The sequence below is a fragment of the Nelumbo nucifera genome, chromosome 1 (assembly GCF_055504915.1).
Source record: "Nelumbo nucifera cultivar China Antique chromosome 1, China Antique-T2T, whole genome shotgun sequence".
In the NCBI taxonomy this organism is placed as follows: domain Eukaryota; kingdom Viridiplantae; phylum Streptophyta; class Magnoliopsida; order Proteales; family Nelumbonaceae; genus Nelumbo; species Nelumbo nucifera.
In genome coordinates this window covers 57813050-57839770 of record NC_142649.1, presented here as the reverse complement: position 1 = coordinate 57839770, position 26721 = coordinate 57813050, and the positions used below count along the sequence as shown (strand labels likewise).

At 39.0% G+C, this 26721-nt stretch overlaps 1 protein-coding gene across 4 annotated transcripts in view; it reads left to right on the top strand.

The window, feature by feature from the left end:
- LOC104585819 (glutathione reductase, cytosolic) overlaps positions 1–26355 on the top strand; it is a 77073-nt gene extending 50718 nt beyond the window's left edge. For 3 of the 4 annotated variants that reach the window (XM_088894175.1, XM_010242819.3, XM_010242820.3), the window contains exons 11-17: positions 7077–7150; positions 7421–7528; positions 7662–7726; positions 11667–11780; positions 21903–22002; positions 24188–24241; positions 25805–26355. In XM_088894175.1, the coding sequence (XP_088750301.1) occupies positions 7077–7150; positions 7421–7528; positions 7662–7726; positions 11667–11780; positions 21903–22002; positions 24188–24241; positions 25805–25900 (611 nt within the window). In that variant the 3' untranslated portion in view covers positions 25901–26355. The remainder of the gene's footprint in view (positions 1–7076; positions 7151–7420; positions 7529–7661; positions 7727–11666; positions 11781–21902; positions 22003–24187; positions 24242–25804) is intronic. The other variant, XM_088894191.1, reaches the window with a different exon arrangement.
- The last annotated feature ends 366 nt before the right edge of the window (positions 26356–26721 follow it).

Here is a 26721-nt window from a genome sequence, read left to right as displayed (position 1 = left end):
GCGTGAACTTCCACCTTGGGATATGCATTTGTGGTATTCATATCAGGTACAAATATCCCTCTTTGTTTGGTTTCAAATCTAGTCCGGTTCAATGCAAGACCGATTCTGAAAAATACAGTTTTTCAAAACATAGGGAATTCAATTTCTAGAAGGATTAGGAAATTTTTGAGATTTGCTCAGCCATTTAGCATGATTCAGCCATCCATATGATGGATCCTAACCCTTCCAACAACCCAGGCCTGATCTGGTTAAAAAGCCCAATTAAATCTTTTCGAAAGAAGCCTAGTCCCAACTTCTCCAAAGGAAAAGAAAAAGTATTAGCCCAAGAGGGCGACTTGGTGTCTGCCTCCTCAAAGAGTGAAGAGTTCGCAGATGGTCGAGAAGGTTCGAGATGTTGGGAGAGTTGGAGAACAAACTCCCATTGCAATAGTGATAAAAGCATCAAACCTCTTTCTGACAGTGATTTCACAGGCGAGGGGTGCGTGTTTGAGGTAGAAAGGAAGTCTAGAGAGATTCCAAAAGAAGGAGAAAACTCGGCAGGTCTAGGGGTCCCCATCCAAACGAAGTCCTTTGCAGAAGTGGTCAGAGGATTAGAAGAACCGAGAAGAAGCCATTACCAGGGACGGAGATGCAGGAGGGTTTGGTACTAGCTGTCTCAACCTTAGAGGAAGACGGTGTAAAGGAAGCCTTCCTGCCCTTAGAATGGAACCAGACGTAGGTGGTACCTAAACTGATTGCAATCATTTTTCCAGCTGAAGGAGTTCCACAGACCAATTCGCTTTAGGTGAAAATGAGGTATGTTGAAGAGAATGAAATTTCTAATTGGGTTCTTTCTAAATTTTTAAGCTTTGGGGAGTTCCTGGGGGTGCCTTTCAAAGGGCTAGAAGAGGAAACAAAAGCCCTGCTAGTTGCAATTGAAAACAGGTTTTTAGTGGAAAAAGGTAAGAAAAACTGAAGGCAGTCGAAAGAACTGCTGAGGCTGGCCTGGGGATTAAATGACAATGCTGGGGGTTTGAGACGAAACAATAAAAACTCAAGAATTTAAGAAATGGAAAGGATTAAAGTTTTATCCTGGAATGTTAGATGTGTCTGCTCAGGCAGAAGAAGGCTGGTTATATGTGGTTTCTTAAAAAACAAAAAACCTGATTTCCTACTGCAAGAGACAAAACTGCAGAAGTTGACCTTCAGAGTGGTGAGGAGCATTTGGGGTTTTGGCTGCTGTGATTGGCTTGAAATTCCAGCGGTAAATACTGCTGGGTGTATAGCCCTTTTGTGGAATAATAAGGCCTTCAGGCTTTTAGATAAAAGGATTGGAATGCTTTCAATTTCAGCAAAGTTTCTGTGGAAAGCTAACAACCAACATTTAGTGGTTACAGGGGTGTACGAGCCTGTGGACTCTTGTTTGGAAGATGCTTTTTGGGAAGAGATAAATTCAGTTAGAAGAGCATGGGGGAACCTTGGGTGATAGGGGGGGACTTCAACGCCATTATCAACCTGGAAGACAAGAAAGGATGCACAGGGGTTAATAGAGGCATGAAGGTTTTTAAGGAATTTATCCAAATTTGGGATTTAATTAATATACCACTGTCTGGTGCAAAATATACCTGGATCAATAATCAAGACAATCCCTCTCTGGTAAGGCTGGATAGGTTCTTGATTTCTCCAGAATGGGAAGAGGCCTTTCCCAACTCAAAACAAGAAGCTCTTCCAAGGGTTGTTTCTGATCACATTCCAATACTGTTAGATACTGGTGGTTTGAGAGAAAAACCTTCTCCTTTCAGACTTGAACATTGTTGGCTGGACTCAGAGGAGTTGGGGTCAAGTATTCAACAGTGGTGGGCTGAAGCCTCCTTTGAAGGCACAGCCAGCCATGTATTTTTGAAAAAATTACAATGGCTGAAATAAAGATTTGGCAGAAGGAAATATCAAAGAAGGATGAGGAAAAGAGGAAAGAATGTATGCACGTAATTGCAGATTTAGATGCGCAGGAGGAAGCAGGTCCGCTGGATGAAGCTAATAGAAGGAAAAGAGCAGGGGCAAAAAAAGATTATGACTCACTAACCTACCAAAATGAAATCAAATAGAGGCAAAGAGCAAGGGCAATGTGGCTGTAAGCTGGTGATAGTAGTACAGCTTTCTTTCACAAAGTAGCCAATGCTAGAAAAAGAGTCAACTCAATAGATCATTTGGAGTTGGGGAGAGGACTGTGTTTCATGAGAAGGACATTGCTGAAGCCTTTGAAAGCTACTTTGAAAAGCTCTTCAATGACCCTTGTAGGATTAGACCAAAGCTGAATGGTCTACAGTTCGGGCTACTCTCAGATGAGCAGGCTTTGGAGTTAGAAAAACCCTTCTCAGAAGAAGAGGTAAAGGAGGCCATTAACAGCTTGGAAGGGGAAAAGGCTCCAGGGCCAGATGGGTTTTCTATTGTCTTCTTTAAGAAGTTTTGGAATTTAATTAAAGCAGCTATGCTAAAGGTATTAGAAGGTTTTCATGAGTCAGCTGCTCTGGAGAGAAGTTTAAATGCCACTTTCTTATCTCTAATACCTAAGAAAACAGGAGCTAAAGAGTTGAAAGATTTCAGGCCAATAAGTCTAATTGGTAGTATGCACAAAATACTAGCCAAAGTTCTGGCAACTAAACTAAGAGGAGTAATGGACTCTTTGGTTTCTAGCTTCTAAGGCGCCTTTGTCCACAACAAACAAATCCATGATGGAGTTCTTATAGCCAATGAGTTAATTGACTCAAGGAAGAGAAGTGGAAAAGCAGGGCTGGTTTGCAAATTAGACTTAGAAAAAGCCTATGATCATGTAAACTGGGCTATTTTAGACTATATGATGGAAAGAATGCACTTTGGACCAAAGTGGAGAAATTGGATAAAAGTCTGTGTTTCTACTCCAAGGTTCGCAATCTTGCTAAATGGGTCAGCAAAAGGAAATTTCAAATGCTCAAGAGGGCTGAGACAAGGAGACCCTCTATCTCCATTGCTCTCCCTCAGTGATGGAAGGTCTTAGCAAGTTGGTAGACAGGGCCTCAGAACTGAATCTTCTAGAGGGTTTTGAAGTAAGTCCTAATGGAACAAAAATCCCCATCCTACAATATGCAGATGACACTCCTTTTCTGCAGTACTTCGGAGGACAAAATACTTAATCTGAACTATCTACTATTTTGGTTTGAGATAATATTTCAGGACTGAAGGTAAACCTAGCTAAGAGTGAACTATTAGCTGTGGGAGAGGTGCCTAACATTCAAAATTTGGCTGATATATTGGGGTGTAAAGTGGTAGTCTGCCTACAACTTATTTAGGTCCACCCCTTGGAGCCAAATGTATCTCCAAAGCAATTTGGACTCCAGTCCTCGAAAGGATGGACCAAAAATTGGCTTCTTGGAAGGCAAGGTATCTCTCTAAAGGTGGTAAGGTCACACTCATCAAAAGTGTGTTAGCCAGCCTTCCAACCTACTTTATGAGCCTATTCTCCATTCCCTCAGAGGTAGCAAAGGAAATGGAAAAAAAGATGAAAAATTTTCTTTGGAAAGGCTGGAAAGATTCTCTCAAGTATCACTTAGTGAGCTGGGAGAAAATCTGCAAACCCCAATCATGAGGCGGGCTTGGACTAAGAAGCCTTAAGCTTTTCAACCTTGCCCTATTGGGAAGTTGGCTGTGGGGATTTTCATCAGAACCAAACAAACTCTGGAGGAAGGTGATTGAGGAGAAATATGGCTTAAGAAACAATGGAGATGCTGGTATTCCCTCTGGCACCTATGGTTGTGGGGTGTGGAAAGGAATTTGTATGGCTTACTGGCAGTTCAGCAGTGGTTAAATTTAAAGTGGGAGATGGAAGAAAAACCAGGTTCTGGTTAGACCAGTGGGCTGGTGACAACACCCTAAAAGAAGTGTTCCCAGCCCATACAATGTGGTTGTAGATAAGGAAGCCTTAGTGGCCGGTTCTCTGTGTCTCCAGGAAGGAAGGCTATGCTGGGTTCCTCTCTTTAGAAGTTTTAACAACTGGGAAATTCAGCAGATGGCAGATTTTCTTAATCTGTTACAAGACCAACAGCTAAGTTTTCAGGAGCAAGACTCAACAGTCTGGAAATGGTCAAAATCTGGAGAATTGACAGTCAAATCCTTCTACAATTCTGGTGGGAAGGCCTGAAGCCCCCTTTCCCAGCAAGGCCACTTGGGGGAACTTGGCTCGTCCAAAAATCAAGTTTTTTGTTTGGGTGGCTGCGCTGGAGAGGTGTCTATCCAAAGAAACGCTGCTGAATAAAGGTCTTAATCTTCCAGATTGGAGGTGCTGTTTTTGCAATATGCAAGTGGAATCCTCTGGGCATCTCTTCCTTCATTGCAAGTTTAGTTCTGCAGTATGGTCACACTTGTGCAAATCCCTAAATCTAAGCTGGTGCATGCCAGCCTCAGTTAGAGCTCTGCGAGAGGAGTGGCATATTCAGGGGTTGTTGAAGAAAGGGAAGTTATGCTGGGCTTCCATCCCTCCGGCAGTTATGTGGGCTGTGTGGTCAGAAAGGAACAACAGGACTTTTGAGGAAAAATCTACTACTGAAGCTGAGGTCATTAACTTGGCAATAGAGGTTTTGCGAAGTTGGATGTCTATACATAATTATTTTAGGGATAGTATATCTGATCATACTTTTTTGAGGATGGCCTTTTTTTGAGGTCCTTCATTTTGTACAGCTCTTTGTACACAAGACCGTATATTAATACAATTATACTTTACCTTCTTTCAAAAAAAAGAAAGAAATAAAGAAAGATTTCTAAAGTCTTCAGCCAAAGTATTGCCCTATGCAACACACAGTCTTTCAATTCCTGACTGCTCCTTTCCTTTTCCTGAAAAATTCTAGCATTCCTTTCTTCCCAAATAGTCCAAATCAGGGCAGCGCGAGCACATCTCTACATAAGTCTCCCTCTGTTTGTAGGCCAAGAGAAAGTAGAATGGTCAAAGATCATGCAAACTTCTGTTGGTAAGCTCCAACTACTCCCAAACAACTAAAGTAGCCAAGCCCAAAGGTTTGCAGAAAATGGGCAAGATATTAGTAGATGGTAACAATCCTCCTCATGAACTCTGCAAAGGATACACCAGTTGGGAGAAATTCAGGGCAAAGGTCTTCTCTTTTGTAAGTTATCTAGAGTATTTACTTTCCCATAGAATACTTCCCAACAAAGCGCCATAATCTTTGGGGGAACTGGCCTACACCAAATTTCCTTTGACGGAAAAGGTTGTTGAGCAGAAGGCAGAGAGGGACTTGAAATAAGAAGTACAAGTAAAGGTCCCTTTGGGTCTAGGAGCTCACACCCTTTTATTTGGCTTGTATTGGTTGTTGAGCAGAAGACTGTGTTGATCTTGTATTGGTTGATACAATACGATATTGTGAGCATATCGGCCGATATGTTTAGATTTTTTATACATTTTTGTATTCTCTTAAATTCAAATTCAAATCCTAGACATATTCCCTAATTAACTCTTATTAACTTCTATGTTTAGATTCATTAACTTCTATTTTGGAATTATTGAATGGTGAGACTGCCTAGGACCTCTTAATCTCCTATCCCTTTATTTGTTGTATTTGGGAATGGTTTCTTTCTCTTTTTGGATGTGTAGGTGGAACCCCCCTGTTGACTTGGACAAATTGTTTTGACACGTCTATGATGAGATGCTCAACAAGAAGGGGTAGAATCATGTAGAAATGCAAAAGGACAGCGATGATTTTGACAATTTGGGAAGAAGGGGATGCAAGAACTTTCGAGCAGAAAGAGAGTATGGAAGCACTAATTGAAATCATTATTTCAAGAGTGGCACATTGAGTGAAGACTTTGGAATTATTCTCAGATCACACTGTAGATGAATTTATTAGAAATTAGGGAGCAGTAACAGGGTCTTCTTCTAAAAAACAAAAAAACAAAAGAGGATTGGACACCTCCAAATAGAGGGTGGTTGAAGCTAAACTTCGAAGGCGGCATTATGGGTAATCAGGGCCTTCTGGATTTCTTTTTTTTTTTTTTTTATGGGGGGAGGGAGGGGTTAAGGGATGAGAAGGATGTAATTTAGAGAGGGGTTCAATGAATTAGTGGGTAAAGGGTACTGCTGATATCCTTGTTTATTGAATGTTTTGCACAAATTAATAAAATGTTGATAAGTTACCAATAAAAAACGAAGATATCAAATAACCTGCTTTGAGGGACACATACCAACCACCTTTTTTGAACTGCTGCTGTCACCACAATCTGAGAAGCACATCAAGACACAATTAACGGACTCTTTATACCTCCATCACATCAGGTAGGCCACCAAAAGAATGAGATTTCTTGGTCACACAACCAGGAAAAAAAAGTAAAAAAGGAGGGTTTCTTTATTGTCCAATCAGTTATTTAGAGATAAATCTGCTCCCAACAGCTTCAGTCAAAAGTAAGGAAAAAAGGAAGAGAAGATAAAAGGTTAGAGCTCAATCAGATCTATGACAGATAATGCTCTGATATCCTGTTATCTGCCATAAAAGAAGGGGGAAAGAAGAGAAGAGATGAGGAAAGAAGAATTTAGGCAAAAGTGAGTTTGGTGGCACTGACTCGAATGTTGAATAAAGAGTGTTTAAAACATAACAGTAAAGTACAAGAATGCTCTTGCACCACATACAGAGAAAGTACACCCCTACAACAAAACTTTTCCATGAGTTTTATTAAAGCTTGGTGTTTTCGTTTTGGCCTCTGGTTGGGAAATTAGTAGTGGATTGGGTTTCGGTGCTACCGGATTTTGATCAAATCAGTAGATTAGATATGAGGGAGAACTTCTGGAATGTTCTTGAAATTCAGTTGTAATTTGTCTTTAATTTAGAGCTGATTAGTTTTGTATAGTGAGGTGCCATCTTGTCACCTATCAGATTGTAACTCTCTCTCTCTGTTTTTTTTTTTTTTTTTATTTGATTAATGAATTTGCACTTTACTCTTCAAAAAAAAGTTTGGTATTTTGGTTTTGTTAGAATCTAGTATTTTACGCTTGAAAATGTAATAGATGTACTATCATTTTTTTTCTTATTCTTGTACTTGCATTGTTCCTTTCGTGACTGCAGGTCGGATTCCAAATACAAAGAGGCTGAACCTGGAATGTGTAGGTGTTGAGCTTGATGCCACTGGAGCTGTGAAGGTCATTATATTTTTCATCCATTTCACTCTTGCATATGTGTTTTTATCTGAGACACCATTGTCAAAATATTAAGGCAGACCTGGTTTAGCTGTTTACCCAGGTGATTGCTCAATGAACACTTGTACGACTGTTTTTACCAACAGTGGTCTATCATTTGACTTAGAAAAAGACTAGGGTAGAAAGTGTTGAATTTCTTTGCATATCTGTTTCTTCATTATGATGGGATACCATTGTGGAAAATTAATAATGATATTTGTATATTTTTTCCAGGTAGATGAGTACTCCCGAACCAATGTCCCTAGCATATGGGCTGTTGGTGATGTTACTAACCGAATGAATCTTACTCCTGTGGCTTTAATGGAGGCAACTTGCTTTTCGGTGTGTGGATATCTGGAGCTTCATTAATGATTTGAGTTTACCATGATATTTCTTGGTTGCTTATTCTTTGATTAGGGTAGAAGAGTATTCAATTTTTTGTTGAACTAAGTTTTTTCTTTTGCATTGTCTGCAGAAAACTGTTTTTGCCGATCAACCTAGTAAACCTGACTACAACAGTGTACCTTGTGCTGTGTTCTGGTAAAAAGATTCTCTCTTTTAGAACATGTGTTGTATGCATATTAGCATATGAAAATCATGTTATTACTTTCAGCATAAATTTAACAATGTTACTAATTTCAACATAAATTTCACTGAGGTTGATCCATTTTCTATAGAGAATGCTCTGAGTAGAAATGCATGAAGATAGCATCCTCTTGGCCTATTCCTTGCTTCTGCCACCTTTAAAGCTGATCTGGAGTATGAATTGTTCATTTGGACTATTTTTATAATTTTATCTAAATGCATATGGGAATAGCAATACTTTGCATTTCGTCAGGTTGGATTAAAGTCCTCTGGGGACAACTAAATGCAGATAAGAAACCATTAAAATTCTTTGGGGGCAACTATGTGTTCAACTAGAAATATATGGATTACCAGTTGTTGACGGGCCATGATCTCTGGGTTCTCAACTTTCAACAGGTTAACTTAAAAATCCTGAGACTCAGGCTGAAATAAGCAAGAAATCACTAGAACTTTCAAGAAATTTATGCTGTCCATGATGTCGCCATATGGTTGGAGCACATGCAGGTGTCTTCAGAAACTCTTGGAGTTTTCAGTGTTTTGCTTTAGTACTTTGAAATTTGAACTTGTTAGAGACTGAAACATCTGTTGTAGGATTAACACCGACAAATTAACCCAATAATCCAGAGCCATGTCTGACCTGGGCATATTCTTAGAAAGGCAATCAATGGTTCCCTCTTTGACAATTTAGATCCCATCTCTCATTTTCCCCGAGACTGAAACAAGTGCTGACATTTGATCAACTTTGGTAGGGAATTAAGACCACAAATTTCTCTAATATGCAAGATATTTTCACCTTCAGTTACAAGATAGACAGGAAAACAATGGAAAAAACCACCAGCCTCTGTCTTCACAGTTACTGGATACCTGTTAGGGTGTTATTCAATTCAAGATTCTAGCTGCAGCAAATTTCTTCCAGATAAGAGATATCAGTCTCAACAAAATATTTCCGCACTTTACCGTTTGAGCAATAAGGAGAATAATTGGGTTTAGAGATGAATTATCTCAACAAATAAACTATTCCACATTTGTCTTTTTACATCTGAAAACCCAATTGTACCCTTCATAACTCATGCATCACAACAAGGCATATTCTTCACATTGCTGACTGAACTGATGCAACAGTTTTGTCGGTTGTCCTTTGTTCTCAGAAGGACTTTACCAGGAGATAACCGTTGATTCTTTTTTTTTTGAAAGGTAAGATATAATTGTTTTATAATAGAGGGAGAGTTTCCCTCAAAACATGTAAGTGTGTAGAATCTGCGCATGACATATCAACAAAATACACAAAAGACATCTGATCAGCCTACTGCATTGGCAGAGGCAGGCTGGACCTTGAAGGTTTTGTCAATTATAATTTGACTCCAGTTTTAGTTCTGGAACTCCTTGGGTTGTTTTGTCCAAAAGGAGACAACCTTCAATCTATTAAGTGTTTTGAGCCTTGGCCTATTTCCCCAGAAAGTTGTTTCAAATTATGTGGAACTGTCTAGAATTTTTGGGAATTTTGGAGATAACCTTCAACTTATGTCATTTTTTTAACCTTGGCTTATTTCCTCGTACTCAGAAAGTTGTTTCACGTTATGTGGAACTATCTAGAATTTTTAGGAATTTTCTCCTCCATGTTTACTACCCTACTAGTTTTAGGCTTGCCTCAAGGGGCTTGGTACAAAGGCAGCTAGTAGAATCAAGAATGCAAGATGCTTTACATCACATTAGCTATTTGAAGTAATGCAATCGAGGAAAAAAAGGAATTGTGGGTTTTACATATGCTTGAAAATGTTTTATATGTTTGATTTTATTTTTAAATTTTCATTTGAATGCACTTTACATGTTATATTTATGTATTTTAATTTTAGATAATAGTTTTTTTAATATTTATTTTAAAATTTAAGTTTATATTTTTATTAATATTATGTTTAATAGTTTTTAATTATTTGCATTCGTTTGAATTTTTTTGGAATTTCTTTCTATTTTTGCACCTTGCTTTGAAAAGGAGTGTGCCTTGCATTGTGCCTCGAGCGCAAATTGCCTCTTGTGCTTTTTCTGCACCTTAGCTTTTAAAACACTGCTTGAACCTCCTTGGCTTACCACAATCCTTGCTACTCGATTACTAGTCCTTTGTGGATGTAGGCTACCGAGTCGGACCAAGCGCACCTATTGATAAGTATACATTATGTATAGAATACATACGTTTAAATAAACGTGGGCCGGGCCGCGCTTGAAGTAGTAGATCCAAGCCCAGCCGTGAAATATGCAAGCCTAATCTAGGCCAATGTTTTGAAACGTGGAGGCGTGACGCGAGGTGTTCCACTACCTAGAGGCATGAGGCGTAGTTCAGAACGTAAGAGGCGTAAGCCTCCCGAACATAAGGAGGTGTAAGCCTCCTTAAGAGGATGGGGATGAGGAGGAAGGAAGGAGGAAGAAGAGGAAGGGAGATCTCATTTAAGATTATTTAAAAAAAAATCTTTTATATTAAAAATAATGAAGATGCATAGCACTTTCCTTCTCCTTATCTTTCTTCCCTTTTCTTTTCTTTCTTTTTCTCTGTTTTCTTCTCTTTCCTTTTCTTTTCCTTTCCTTTCCTTTTTTTTTTCTTTTTTTTTCCCAATCTTTTTATATGAAACATGCAAGAGGCGTACGCCTCATGAAAAAGGTGTATGAGGCGTACGCCTTAGAGGTATCAGCGCCTCTGGCATATGCCTCGGGGCATTTTGGGGGGCGCCTTGCCTGGATCACGCCTTTTAAAACGCTGATCTAGGCCTAGCCCAGGCTGCTCTCAACACAAAACCTAGAACCAATCCCAGAATTTCCGAGCCAAGCTGAAAGGATCACCCTCGGTGATTGTTCACTTGGATCCTTTTTTTTTGGTGATGTGTACACTTGGACTTGAAGCTACTAAATTTATTTCTTCAATCAGTGCAAATTGCAAATTTTTATTGAAACCATTTTGCTCACTTAGGATCTGTTCATTTGCATTGAAGTTTGACATATAAATGCCTTTGAAATTATAATAATTACTTTTAGAGGTGTGTTGGAGTTTGTGAATTTTTCTTGGTTCTGAAGTTTGAATGTAAAGAATGTTATTCTGAAATCTGAATGCTAAGTTCTAAACAATGACAATTGACCATTTTAACCCTGGATATGAGATAGTTTGTTTAACTATTTAACAAACTAATTAACAATTAATTAAATGAATATATAACTAATAAATAGTGGAATTGATAAAATTTATAAATTACTAAAAACTTTTAAAGAATTGAATATCTATTAATTAATTAATAAGTGCTTAAGATAAATAATTACATAATTATTAATTAAATATTTAAGTTAATTTTTAATAATAATTTTTAATTATTATTAATGAATAATTAAAATCATTATTAATAATTTATAGTTATGTATTAGTTAATTAATTAAAATAATCAATTATTAAATACTTGAGTAAATAATAAAATAAGATTTACTAGATAATAAAATAATTAAATAGGTAATTAAATAATACATAGATAATTAATAAAATAATTAATTAATTTTAACTATTTAAATAATAATTTCTAAAAACCATATTTTTATTATTGTTATCATTATCATTATTATTATTGTATAGGATCATCATAGCCTACTTAAAAAAAGTAACCTTTTGGGGGCATTTTTTGAAAAACTGAGCATTAATGTTACTATACATGATGTGCTGTACATTAAGGCTGAAGGTAAAATGGGAACCAAACGCTCTTAATGTCTCTTAAAGGTATTAAGAAATAAGAGATAAGAGGCATTAAGCGCAAGCAAACAGACCCCTACTTGAAGTAGCAAATTTGTGACTGTAAAAGTATTTCTTTTCTTCATTTTCATATTTTAGAAAATCCGTTGATGAAATGAATTTTATATTATTTGGCAGTATACCTCCTCTTTCAGTAGTGGGCCTCAGTGAACAGCAGGCTATAAAGCAAGCAAAGGGTGATATTCTGGTTTTTACATCAACATTTAATCCAATGAAGAATACTATCTCTGGGTAAGTGCAAGCATTTGAAAATATTTTCTTGTTTTTTCTAAATAATGAGCCTATGGGAAATGGACTCCTATTATGACTCAAATTAAAAATGAATCTAAATTGAGATGCAAAGGGAAGGATTGATGAGATATGAAAATTTCATTTTAATTTTTCTTAGTTTGAACATTTCTTTCAACTAACCCAATTTATGTATTGTGAGTAGAAAAAGTTTGGATGACCTATTTTGATATAAAAATTGTAAAAGAAAGAAGAAAAGGTTTCAGCTGAGAAAGGAAGAGAAGAGAGAGAGAAGAGAATGGGAAAAGCCAAAAGAATTAGGTTTGGTCGCCCCTTTCATTAGATTATATACTCATAAATAAAAGAGGGTACAAAGACAAGTATGCCCTTAGTAAGTCGGATACTTGTAAGAACTGAATAAACACTCTTAACTTAAAAATAAACTAATGGGCCTAAGGCCCAATAACTCCCTAACTATGTTATGTAAATATAAACAAGTAATATCAGCCCAAAACTCAAGACTCCCCCTCAGGTTGGGAATAAATGTCATACATTCTCAACTTGCATAGATCATGCTCGAGCTTATTTCTTGCAACACCTTTTGTAAGAACATCAGCAAGCTGCAAGTCAGATGCAACATATGGTAAGCAAACTTCTTCAGATGTTACCCTTTCCCTTATAAAGTGTACATCCACTTTTATATGTTTCATCCTATCATGCTGAAATGGTTTGTGGGCAATGTTAATTGCTGCTTGATTGTCACATTATAGCATCAAAGATTCTTCAACTTTCACCCCAATCTCTCCTAACAAGGAATGAATCCAAAGGAGCTCTAAAACACCATATGCCATGGTTCTATATTCAGAAAACCCCTGATGTAAATCTCTTGTCATCTAGACACCCTGCCCAATTAGCATCTATGTAAGCTTCTAACATCAACTACCCATGGTCAGCAAACAATATGCCTCTACCTGGGTGTCCCTTCAAATAGGAAAGTATCCTGTCAATAGCCTCCCAATGCTAAACTCGTGGGGCATGCATGTATTGGCTCACTGCACTCACTGCATAAGAGATGTTTGGTCGTGTCATACATAAATATAACAACTGCCCCACTAACCTCTGATACCTTCCAACATCCTTCACTAGTTCACCTTCTAAAGCATTTATCATGTGGTTCTGATCAATAGGTGTATCAGCTGCCCTTGCCCCAAGTTTTCTCATCTCCTATGTAGATCTAGAACATACTTCCTCTGTGAGATAAAGATCCCATGCTTGGACCTTGCCACCTCAATGACCAGAAAGTACTTACGATCCCCAAGATCCTTAATCTCAAACTCTTTGTGCAAATTCTTCTTCAAGGTATCAATTTCGCTCAGATAATTTCTTGTGACTACAATGTCATCCAAATACACTATCAAAACCAACACCAATGACCCCCTCCTTTTCACAAAAAGAGTGTGATCGGATTGAGTTTGAATAGCCAAATACCACCAATGCACTTCTAAAACTGTCAAGCCTAGCTTTGGGTGATTGCTTCAAACGATATAGAGACTTCTTCAACCTACATACCTTTCCTTTTTCCAAATCATTGTAGAAGCCTACTAGAAGATCCATATACACCTCCTCTTGCAAGTCCCCATTGATTCTTCACATCAAGTTGGAAGAGTGGCCAAGAGTATATAGCTACTAGTGATAGAAGAATCCGGATTCAGCTCATCTTTTCCACTGGTGCAAAAGTTTCCAAGTAATCTATGCCATAATTTGATTAGGAGTTTCCAGATTTGAATATGATTCAAATCTGGACTCTTATTGAGTGGATAGGGACTTTCCCTTATCCTTTAAGGCTGGTCCATATCTCAGATTCGCCCCATTCAAGCTAATCTAATTAGCCCAGTTCGTATTGGGCTTTTGGCCCATTAAGTGTGTGTGCTCACTTAAGCTTTCCAAATTGTTGCCTAGTTGGGCTTTCTCTGTATGGCATGGGACCCAAACGTTGATCTACACATCAGCCACAAGGGTTTGGCCCAGCCTCTGTCACAAGGCCTAGCCGAATTCACTAGAAAGCCCAGTGAACCCCTTGAGCCCATCATATGGACTCTATGGGCCCAACACTTGCACTAAGTGGTCCTTGGGCCAAGCCACCTTATAACACCTAAGGACTGTGGGCAGATGCAAGATTAGCCCATCAGGTTTAACCCTCAAAGGTCTTATACTTAACCTCTCAGCCCATAATGATCAAACACTGCCCGACAAGGGAGGACCTCTCCCCTGACTACAAGGTACAGTGCTGTACTCTCCTCTTACATGGACCTTGAGGATTAAAACCTTTTGCAAACAATTTTGGAAACCTGTAATATATATATTATATTGCACAAATATAATTTGCAAAACAAAATTTCAACGATTGAAATCAACTGTCGGCAGTTTTGGTTACCATCAGAGAGAATGCATTTCCCCGATCATTAACTTTGTCTGATAAAGGGGCTGATCCTGTCACTATGATCACCCACTCAGATGGGTTCATGAATCGTCTCAACATACCCAGGTTTTGACCCCCTCTAAGGGTCTCACTGATTGGCATATCAAAGATGGCCCAATCCGCCACCTAGTGCGGTACCATAATCGAGTCTAGGGGTCAGGTGTAACATTCTAGTTTTGCCCACTAATCGCTAAGGTCCAGGGCAATACTGGAATTCTAGTTCGGTTCTAGGTCTCAAGCTGATCCCACACTGCATGTACCTCGAGGCTCACCTTGGTGGCAGAGACAGGCCACCCCAACCGACTTAGCGGCACATCAGTGTCAGCCTTATCAGAGTAGGTCTCCCCAGACCGACCCACTGGCTGTGAACGTTCTAAACCAACACAAGTCTCATAAGTGTCCGGTTTTAAAGGGTATTACACAGAAACACACCACATAACATGAATCAAATATGCACTTTATTCATTTACAATAAATGTCATAAGTACATCAAACTGATTGGAGCTAAGGGCATACAAAACTGTCTAACAGCTCCCACTTGCACTTAGGTCCAATCTGGAATAAGCCGGAGTCCCATACTTTCCACGTGTTTCTCAAACACTTTCTGTGTGAGTGGCTTAGTCAATGGGTCTGCAACATTCTCCGTTGAAGCTACCTTCTGAATCAGTATGTCCCCTCTACCAACAATCTCTCGCAGTACGTGGTACTTCCTCTCGATGTGCTTGGACTTCGAGTGGGCTCGTGGCTCCTTAGCCTGAGCAATGGCTCCATTGTTGTCGCACAACAACGGGATGGGTGATGTGTTGGATGGAACTACTCCCAACTCTTGGATGAACTTTTTCATCTACACGGCTTCCTTGGCAGCCTCATGTGCGGCAATGTATTCGGCTTCGGTTGTGGAATCCGCCGTAGACCCATATTTGCTGCTTTTCCAGCAAACAACACGATCCTATCATGAATATGTAACCAGATGTAGACTTTCTATCATCTGGCTCTGACTGGAAGTCAGCGTCAGTATACCCTTGGATCTGTAGTGATGTACCATCGAATACTAGACAAAACTCTTTTGTCCTTCGAAGGTACTTAAGTATGCATTTCACAGCGGTCCAATGCTCCTGCCATGGGTTGGCCTGAAATCTGCTTACTACACTCACCGTGTGAGCAATATCGGGGCGAGTGCACAGCATGACATACATGATGCTCCCCACGGTTGAGGCACAGGGAACATTCTTCATGTCTTTGATCTCCTCAGATGTCTTGGGAGACATCTTCTTGGAGAGAGTAACTCTGTGCCTAAAAGGAACGTTTTCCTTCTTGGAGTTCTCCATGTTGTACCTTTTGACGATTTTGTCAATGTAAGGAGATTGGGATAATCCTATTATCTACTTCGATCTATCTCTATAAAGTCGAAGACCTAGTGTATAAGACGCTTCTCCAAGATCTTTCATGGAGAATTGTTGTGAAAGCCATACTTTGACCGAGGTCAACATTCCCACATCATTCCCAATGAGTAGGATATCATCCACATACAGAACCAAGAACGTAACCTTATCCTCACTGGACTTCCTGTATACACAGGGCTCATCTGGGTTCTACTCAAAATCAAACATTTTGACGGCAAAGTCAAACCGGATGTTCCAACTCCTAGAAGCTGCTTAAGTCCATATATGGATCTATTAAGTTTACATACCATGTGTTCTTGACCAACAGCAATGAAGCCTTGCGGCTGCTGCATGTAGATCTCCATTCAGGAACGCGGTTTTGACATCCATTTGCCAAATCTCATAGTCATGGTATGCTGCTACAGGTAGTAGGATTCTAATGGATTTAAGCATGGCCATGGGTGAAAAGGTTTCCTCATAATCGATTCCCTCTTTCTGAGTATACCCTTTCGCCACCAAGTGAGCCTTGTAGGTGTCAACATTGCCATCGGGGCCCTTCTTCCTCTTATAGATCCATTTGCAACCAATTGCTTTTACCCCGGCGGGCAGATCTACTAGAGTTCAGACTCCATTGGCCTCCATTGAGTCCATCTCAGCTCTCATGGCATCTACCCACTTTTGGGAATCTATGTCCAACATAGCTTCCACGTAAGTCACGGGATCCTCCTCACTAGTCAAGGCTTCCACCAGGTAACTATCTTGGTCATAACCATAACGGACTGGTGGCCTGGATACTAGGGTAGATCTTCTAGGTTGATCACTACCTAGAACATGTGGGACATCTCCCACTACTCCTAAGCTCTCCTCATCAAGAACTTCCTGACGATGATTGTTTAGGATGTAATCCTCCAAGAAATGGGCATTCTGACTACATAACACCTTTTGTTCTCCTGGATCATAGAATAGATAGCCCATAGAGCTTTTTGGGTAGCCTACAAATAGGCAACGGCTGGTTCGGGATTCCAATTTGTCCGGGCTCGTTTTTTTAATGTGTCGGACAACCCCAAATCTTCAAGTGTCTGACACTTAGTTTCTTTCCGCTCCAAAGTTCATATGGAGTGCTCGGAACCGATTTGGTTGGAACCCAATTCAGCACGTAAATCGCAGTCTCTAATGCGTATCCCCAAAAGGATGTGGGTAACTCCGAGTGTGCGAGAAGTGACCGGACCATATCAAGTAAGGTCTTATTCCTCATCTGAAACACCGTTGAGTTGTGGTGTAGCAGGAGGAGCTAACTGTGATACAATCCCGTTGACCTTTAGGTAGTTCTTGAATTCGTCAAAGAGATACTCGCCACTTCGATTGGATCGAAGGGTCTTAATTTTCTCCCTAACTGTTTCTCGACCTCTTGTCTAAACTCTTTGAACTTTTCAAAGGATTCAGACTTGTGTCTCATTAGGTACACGTAACCATACCGCGAATAATCATCGGTGAAGGTGATGAAGTATCCGTGTTGGTTACGGCTCCTAACATTCAGGGGTCCGCATACATCACTATGTATAAGGTCAAGCGTGCCCGTACATCTTTCAGGCTTGCCGCCGAATGGCCGTTTTGTCATCTTACCACAAAGGCAAGGCTCATAGGTGGGAAGATCTTCTACAGTTAGAAAATCCAAAGGGCCATCCTTTACAAACCTTGTGATTCGGTCAATACTGATATGGCCAAGACGGTAATGCCACAGGCACGTGGGACTAACGGTATCACGAGTTCTCTTGTGAATGTCAACCGGCATAGTTCCCCGTATGTGATGAATTTGTGTTTCTTTTAATAGTAATCGTATTACTAAAGAAAACAGAATATCCATCAGCACACAATTTTGAGACAGAAATCAAATTTCTTCTTAAATTCTGTACATAAAGACAATCTTTAAGTACAAGTGATCATTCTCTAAAAAACAATTCTACGATTCCGATGGCCATAGCTACAACGCTTGCAGAAGTCACCTCTCCCTCACTCAGTCTTCTACTTATTCTGAAACCCTGCAATGTGTTACATGCATGAGTCGAAACCCCGGAGTCAATACACCAGGAAGCAGAAGTAACCAAGAAATTGGTTTCTATGACACAGGATTCGGGATTACCTTTCTTGGATTTCAGGTAGGCAAGACAGTTCCTTCTCCAGTGGTCGGTCTGGTGACAATGGTGACAGGCATCGGATGCCTTGTCCTTCTTCTGTCTCTTGGATTTGCTGCCCTTTTTCTGGGGCCTCTTCTTAGACCTCCTCTTCTTGCCACGCTTGCTTCCATAAGCATGGCGACGGGCTCATCCTTACGAATCAGTTCCTCAGCTCGTTGCAACATATTGTTGAGCTCTTGTAAGCTGACATTCAGCTTATTCATGTTATAATTCATGACAAACTGATTGTAGGATGGAGGTAAAGAATTCAGAATGGAGCCCGGACCCTAGGGCTTCCAACTCGTTTATGTATTCCATCATTTGAGCGGTCATGAACTGCTTCAAGACCTTCTGTCGAGTAGAACGATTCTGCTCTTCGTACATAGTTTTCAGACTGTCCAATATGTCCTTGGCCAGTTCGATCTAATCGAACTGCCTCTGTATTGGATTGTCCAGAGATCTATGATATAGCAGCGGGCCAGGGAGTTCTTTTCCTCCCACTCAAGGTAGTCCCTTCTACGGGCCTCAGAAGCCCGGACGCTCCGAGGTGGGGTTTTTGGCAACTTTATCCAATTTTTCAGAAATCAGTACCAGCATGAGGTTACAGTACCAGTCAACATAGATAAGGCTTTTAATCTATGTCCCATTTCTATTTGTTCACCGGGATTTCCCTCCTATCTTAGTGATGGAGACCGCGACAATTATGTCTCTTGGAAATGTGGGAAACCACATAGGGTGCATCGAACCAACTGTTTCTACTGCATAACCCCACCACCTTTCTATGAAGGATCATATCCACTCATCACATGAGCTTTCCCTTTGGCCTTTGTCAAACAAGGTTCATAGCCATTTACAGGTAAACCTTTATGTCCAGTGAGTGCTCACCCATCATATTCGACCACGCCAAGGTACCGTGAGAGAGTTCACATTTTTTGGTGAAGCCCCTCCCACATCGGTCTATGACGTCCCTATCATCATATGAAACAATCCAACAGATCCAGTACCAAATCAGTTGGGCCGAATTAATACTTGCAATTAAACATCAATCCCTAACCCAAAAGTGGGAGAAATCAGGACTAAAATCAGCCCCCATCGAACCCTAGATTCGGTCCAATCGATTTGGTCCAAATCTGGTTTGAATTGGTCTGGGTTTGATTTTTAATTCAAGATTAATGATCTGAAATTAAATACTGATAAAGAAAAACATAAATCAGTCAAGTAGGGTTGTTCGCACACTCCATTCTGCAAAACAGAGGTTAGAACACAGTTCGTAGTTTCTCAAACTGCAAATCGTAGATGGCGATTTTCATATTTGCGAATTCTCCTTCCAGTGCCGCCAACTTCGATCCAAAAATAATACAGAAATAGAAAAACCTTATTTTCTATTAATTATTACATCAGATCGAATCCTATACATTCAGTCTAAAAATTAAAAAAAAAATATTTACAAACCAAATGTAAAGAATAAACAAGAATCTGCAAATCGCAGATATCCACGTGCCAAGAATAAAAGATTTCGATCTCCATTGTACGAACAGCCCATAAATCAAGAAAATTATAAAGAACCATTCCATATAAAATTCATATTTATGTAAAATTTAATTCCAGATCATTCGCCCATAATTATGGGAACAATTTCCCAAAAGCAAAATCTGCGCAAATAGGGTAGAACGCCTTCTGCCCATTTGCGCAAGTTCAGATCTGAACAATTTTGATTCAAGATTTAAACCATGGCTCTGATACCACTGAAGGAATGGAAAGATCCATCATATGGCCGCCCGGATAAAGCAGAATAGAATGGGCAAATTTCAAAAAATTTCTTTCCTTCCTACAATTGGGAATCACATTCCCTATTTTAGAAAACTAATTTTCAAGGATCGATCTTGAATCAAGAACCGAACCAGATCTGAACAAAACAGTAGGAGAAGGAAATACCTGATGCAGAGAATTAGTATCCCCCAACGAAGGTGTTCACGCCCAGAAAAGTCACCAAAGACTGCTCCCACTGAAGATGGTGCAGTGTAGGACGGAGCAGAATCAGCAACGTTCTTCACAAGAACTAGATCTTTCGCAAAAACCCACTGGACGGCAGGTGAGCACAACTTCTTTTCAATTCTTTCACAAAGAACTGAAATCAAGAACGCTTCTTGATGACTCCCACGTGAGTGGAGATGAACTGCTAAAGGTGGCGGCGGCAGGGAGAAATTGGCACAGTCTCACTGTATGCTGATTTCTCTCTTCTATGTTGTATTTGTATCTCAAATGAGTGTCTTTAGAGACTACCGCCCCTCCTCCTTTTATAATCCTAAAGGGATCAGCTCCTAATCCTATTAGGAGATGTTGATCCCCTTAGGTGATAAGGTAGAGTCATTATCTAATCTACAGATCATGATTAGCCCTCCTAATTTGATTAGGAGTTTCCATATTCAAATCTGGACTCTTACTGAGTGGATAGGGACTTTCCCTTATCCTTTAAGGCTGGTCCATATCTCAAATTCGCCCCATTCAAGCTAATCTAATTAGCCCAGCTCGTATTATTGGGCTTTTGGCCCATTAAGTGCATGTGCTCACTTAAGCCTTCCAAATTGCTGCCTAGTTGGGCTTTCTCTGTATGGCGTGGGACCCAAACGTTGATCTACAAATCAGTTACAAGGGTTCAGCCCAGTCTCTGTCACAAGGCCTAGCCAAATTCACTAGAAAGCCCAGTGAACCCCTTGAGCCCATCATATGGACTCTATGGGCCCAACACTTACACTAAGTGGTCCTTGGGCCAAGCCACCTTATAACACCCAAGGACTGTGGGCAAATGCAAGATTAGCCCATCAGGTTTAACCCTCAAAGGTCTTACACTTAACCTCTCAGCCCATAATGATCAAACACTGCCCGACAAAGGAGGACCTCTCCCCTGACTGCAAAGTACAATGCTACACTCTCCTCTTACATGGACCCCGGGGATTAAAACCTTTTGCAAACAATTTTGGAAACCTGTAATATATATGTTATATCGCATAAATATAATTTGCAAAACAAAATTTCAACGATTGAAATCAACTGCCGGCAGTTTTGGTTTCCATCAGAGATAGTGCATTTCCCCGATCGTTACCTTTGTCTGACAAAGGGACTGATCCTGTCACTATGATCACCCACTCAGATGGGTTCATGAACCGTTTCAACATACCCAGTTTTTGACCCCCTCTAAGGGTCTCACTGATTGGCATATCAAAGATGACCCAATCCGCCACCTAGTGCGGTACCATAATCGAGTCTAGGGGTCAGGTGTAACATTCTAGTTTTGCCCACTAATCGCTAAGGTCCAGGGCAATACTGGAATTCTAGTCCGGTTCTAGGTCTCAAGCTGATCCCACATTGCATGTACCTCGAGGCTCACCTTGGTGGCAGAGACAGGCCACCCCAACCGACTTAGCGGCACATCAGTGTCAGCCTTATCAGAGTAGGTCTCCCCAGACCGACCCACTGGCTGTGAACGTTCTAAACCAACACAAGTCTCATAAGTGTCCGGTTTTAAAGGGTATTACACAGAAACACACCACATAACATGAATCAAATATGCACTTTATTCATTTACAATAAATGTCATTAGTACATCAAACTGATTGAAGCTAAGGGCATACAAAACAGTTTAACATCATTTTCTCCTTATTCTACAGTTCTATTGCAGATACTTTTTTTGTGTGTTTGTTTTGGAAATAGAGTGGCTACACAACAGTTGTAGCATGTCCCCAGGAATTTAACAGACAAATATAATTCAGAACCCAAGGAACAGAAGAAACAAAGTCACGGTTATCTAATTGACCTAATTCTGCTAACTACTCCACAGCTTGATTTGCTCCTCTTAACATGTTTCTTAACCCTACTAAAGATCTGATTTGATATTGTCTTTCATACATCACATCTGAAATTGTATATTATTTTTTCTCCAGAATCATCATGCATGATTGCAATTTCCTGCTTTCAAATTTTAGGGAATCTTATCTCTTAAAAGAAAAAAGAATATAAGCAAAGCCTGCTTCTCATATAGCATGTAGTGCCTTGGAATCTTGATTTTGCCTATCTTCTGATAACTCTACAGGAGGCAAGAAAAGACAGTGATGAAGCTTGTTGTTGATGCCGAGACAGATAAGGTTCTAGGGGCATCCATGTGTGGGCCTGATGCTCCTGAAATTATTCAGGTATGTATCTCTATTCTATAAATGTTTAACAACTAATTCCAAAGTTATGCTAGTTTTCCCATAAACATTGTTTCCACTCAAACATGAACTTACCATCATGATTTTTCTTTCTATCCCTTCACATGGAAGCGACTTAATTGTCAGGCTAGAATTGTTTTATAAACAGGTCTTTTTTTATTAAGCCTTGAATAGTCAAGTGGAGAACCTTAAAGGCATGTGTTTTCCTCTGAAAATGTAATTGTAATTGAGATTAACAAGGATATTTTGTTACTTCTGCATATCTTGTTCAAATTGCCATTAAAAAGGTTTGGAGATGCAAATTAGTGGAAGATAAAGACTAAATAAAGGGAATAAAATTTATATACCCAACCTCAAATTATTGGCATAAGTTTCTTATCCTGTTGCTGTTGATGATTATGGTTATTGGAAACTGCAGTAGAAAGGATAGTGATCATTTTTGTATTTGTTGAACTTGAGAGTGTCAGTATGGGCCAACTGTCCTTGTTTATGTTTGTTAGAAATAGGTTTATATTAAGAGTAGAGTAGACAGAAGGATATTTCTGTCCATCTACTCTAATTTACTCAAGTAGGGGTAGTTGTGTCCATTGCTCTCTCTCTCTCTCCTAACATTGTTCTGCTATCTTCTTTTTCTTTTTCTGTTTATTACCAACTGATCATAAGTTATGTTACATGGTATAAAAGCAACTTGTGTAACTTGCAATTGATATTTTCTCTCATTTTGATATCTGTGATTGCTTAGATCAGAATCCAGCTCTGATAGAGAGTCAGAGTCTGATCAAATAACTAACTTTTTCTGCCCTCCTTATGGTCAGAAGTTGTGGTTGTGGTGGTTGGATCATCATCATCGTCTAAGACTTATCCCAACTATATGAGGTCAAGGTTCAAAATTTCCATGCAATATGTCCCGTATCAGGTGTATTGTATCGTATCTTTTGACTCCCGATACACCTATTGAAAGGGAGTTTTGAGAAACCTTGTTTTTTAATAAACAAAGTATATAAAATAATACAATTCTATGAATTTTTGAAAAAAAAAAAACAGAAAAAAAGTAAAACTGGAAGGTTCAAAGTTGATACACCCCTTCTTCTGTATCAGGGTGTATCGATATTTTAAATCTTGTATGGGGTCAGATACATGAAACCTGTTTTGCCATTCCGTTCTGTTTCATCGTATATAGAAAAGGCCATTACCCAAAGTGGTTGTCCTCAGAATTGAACCTGCATTGAGCATTCTCACGCTTACCAGCCCGAGATTTTTCCACTACACCAAGCGATGGCCTCTATTATGTACCTTTGGCCCATATGACACCACACTCAGGTTAAAGTGTAGCATGTCACTTCTAGGAACACCCTAGCATTAGTATGAGAAGACAATTCAGGATCTACCATAAGAGTTTGGCAAAAGTTTTATGCCAATTGCCAACCTCACACAAAGGATCTGAAAAATGTTTGAGATGTGTAGCTGTAGTGTCTTGTGGTAGCAGATCCACTCTGCAATTGTGGTGCATTTCATGGGAGTGGTCATAGCTTTGGTAATACATGGGGAGGTTGTGGTAATGGTCGGACCACAAATCCCAGATTTTGTACCAACCACAGCCTTGAGGACCATACCATCATACACTGGGACTTTTATGTCATCCGTATATGTTCCCATAGTGGTCATGAAAGACATACAGTTGAGTTCTGTTAGGGTGCTAAATAGAAAGCCATCAAGTTACTTTAATCTGGAATAACTTGATTTACTTGAGGAGATGAGGGATGTTTGGTCCTAAATTGAATTGTCTAATTATTACTCATCCAAATATATCTTTGAATGTCGACAATGCTTCTTTCAATATATATATATATATATATATATTTTGAATGTTAGTATTGTCAGACAGTTTATGGATTCTCCTAGAGTTTCCCATTTGGATGTTTTCAGGTTATTACAGCACTTAAAATGCTTCCAGATCTTGGATTAATTTTAGGGTTCATATCCATCTGTTTATATCTGTTGTAAAATTGTTTCTTTTTAGTGTGGCAAGAATGCAATTTGCCTGGGTTACTAATATATATCTTTCTCTATGTTATGGAGAAAAAAAAAGTTTGTTCTTTCATTCAACTTTCCTTGTTTTACTTTTAATTTGTGAAACTCTTAATATCATTCTGGGATTTCTTTACAGGGCATTTCTATTGCACTGAAGTGTGGAGCAACCAAGGCACAATTTGACAGCACGGTAAGCAAATTTATTTTCAAGAGATAATAGGTAGCCCTAACAGTTCTTGATGTTAGTTACATCATAAAGTTCACATACTCTAAATATTCTCTATGCTTACACAGAAGGGGAAAGAAATATTCTCTGCAGTACTATTCTGATTTAATATTATAAATTTGTACACCCTGTTGGGATACTGCCCAACACAGGCTTCCCTTCGAGGGTGAAGCTACCTCCTGAATCAGATTAGACAAGGGAAAGGGAGGAGAGAGGGAACAAAGAATTTGGTTGAGGAAATGTTATTATCTTATCCATTTCAGACTACAGCCATCTCTTTTTATATTGCTCCTCTGCTTGTAATAGTCATGTGACCTTATTACAGCTAATTAGCCACTTGTTTCTTGATTGGTTACATGTAACTGAATCTTGATTAGTTGCCAACTGTTTCTTGATTAGTTGTGCTTAGCTGTCTCAGTAGCTGAGATGGCTTCTTCCTCTTCTTTCTAGAATATACCTTCAGCCTGCTTTGAGTCCCTAACACACCCACTGATAGACATATATAGATAATTAGCTTCATTTTAACTTTTTCTTGATCCAGATTTCATGACATGCACTCATTGTTATGCTTTCTGAGATAATGAAGAGAATTTTTTCTTTCTTGGTATTTTACATTGCATATTCACATTACAAGGCAGTTAAGGGCTGGGGGCAGAGTAGGGAGCATGTGAGGTCTACTGACCTTACCACAGAGAGCCTGCAGTTAAGTGAGTTTGAATATAGTATTTTCACTAAAGGCTCATGACTTCATGTCTTGTGGGTGTTATTTAATTCATTTTATAATAATATATAATATCTAAGCCACTTCTAATTCATTTTATTAATAAAATATAACATTTTGGTTTTTTTCTAGAACGGAATGGCAAAACAGGATACATGTAGCCAACCCCATATGGTTGGGATTAGGCTTAGATGATGATGATGGTGATGATCCAAATCTGACCCTTTACAGCCCTGAGCTTGTCAGAGTTACACAGACAGCTTTTCTGAGAGAAGATTAAGAAAGTTGTTGAAACTCAGTATTTTCAAGAAGTTCAACAATCTCTAAGGCCTTCTGTTGAAACTCAAGTGTGGGCAACAGGAGGTGGTTGGTTATGGTCTGGTAGGCAAATAAATTCTTGTTGGCCATGGCCTGCCTCTAATGAGACGCTATCTCAACAAAGTTTTGTTATTTCCTACTATGCAACACCTAAGCTTTTTGGTTCTTGGATCTAGTAGTTGATGAATGCACTGCAGCTCTCATATAGGTTAGTTAAACATATTATTTTTAAAATCTTCCTTCAACGCGAAGAGACTTTTACTACTAAAATCCATCCAACCAAAGAAGGGAAAATAGAATTTTCTTTTTTTGGTAAATGGGGGAAATAGAATTAGTGTAGCTGTGTAACATTGTCTCTCTTTATCTCGTTTGCTATCTATCTTTTTCTCTCTTTTTAATTCTTTCTTTTTATTTATAGTTGAAACTTAACATTGAAAATGTATACTTTAATTTGATAACCTTTTTAATTTATTTCCTTGCTTGTACAGGTTGGAATTCACCCTTCTGCAGCTGAAGAGTTCGTGACAATGCGTTCTGTAACAAGGCGTGTTTCTGCAGGGAGCAAACCAAAAACAAATCTATGAGGAAAAGAGATTTGAAATGATGGAGACCATTTGGAAAAGATTCTTTTAATTTTTCTTCTTGTTGTTCCACATCCTACACACCTGATGGAAATAAAAAAGAAGAGAGAAATAGATTGGGTATTGCGACTCTTGTCATTCTCATCTCTTGAGACTTGATAAAATCTACACTACATATTATAGCAGGGAAAGGGTGGCATGACTCTCCCAATGATTTTGTATTTTTTTTCAAAAAATTGTAAAATCAGATTTGCAGTGAGATTTGGTGTGTTTGTCTGTTTGTTTCCTCCTTTTTCTTTTTATTTATATTTTGTTGAGAGAGATGTTTTATGTTAATTCTTGGGAAGCAGGGTAATCGAGTAATTATCATAAACATGCCATTATTGTACTTTGCACTTATTCTCTATTAATATAGGGAAAATCTATGATGTAGATATGGTATGGGAAGAGTTTTGATCAATCAAAACCCACTCATGAATTTTGATAAATAGCACCTAATTGACTATCACGTTTATGATTTCAGTTGACTAGTCAGAAGTTTTTCAGATATCTTATCTTTTCCATATCATAGTCGAACCCATTAATATATATTCTGGGCCGACATTCTTAGAGATTAGACTCCAATTTTCTCTTCTAAGAGAAGTTTGGCTGTTTTCTCTTGGTCAAGATTTTATATACCAGTACCACAATACAGTGTCTTCGAGGTTTAAAGATCCATGGATGTATAAATTCTAATTTTTTTATAGATTCCCTCTGGCATTAATTTCTATACATAACTCCTTTAAATTTTTAATCAAGACGTTGATTCTCTAGAATGTCTTCTA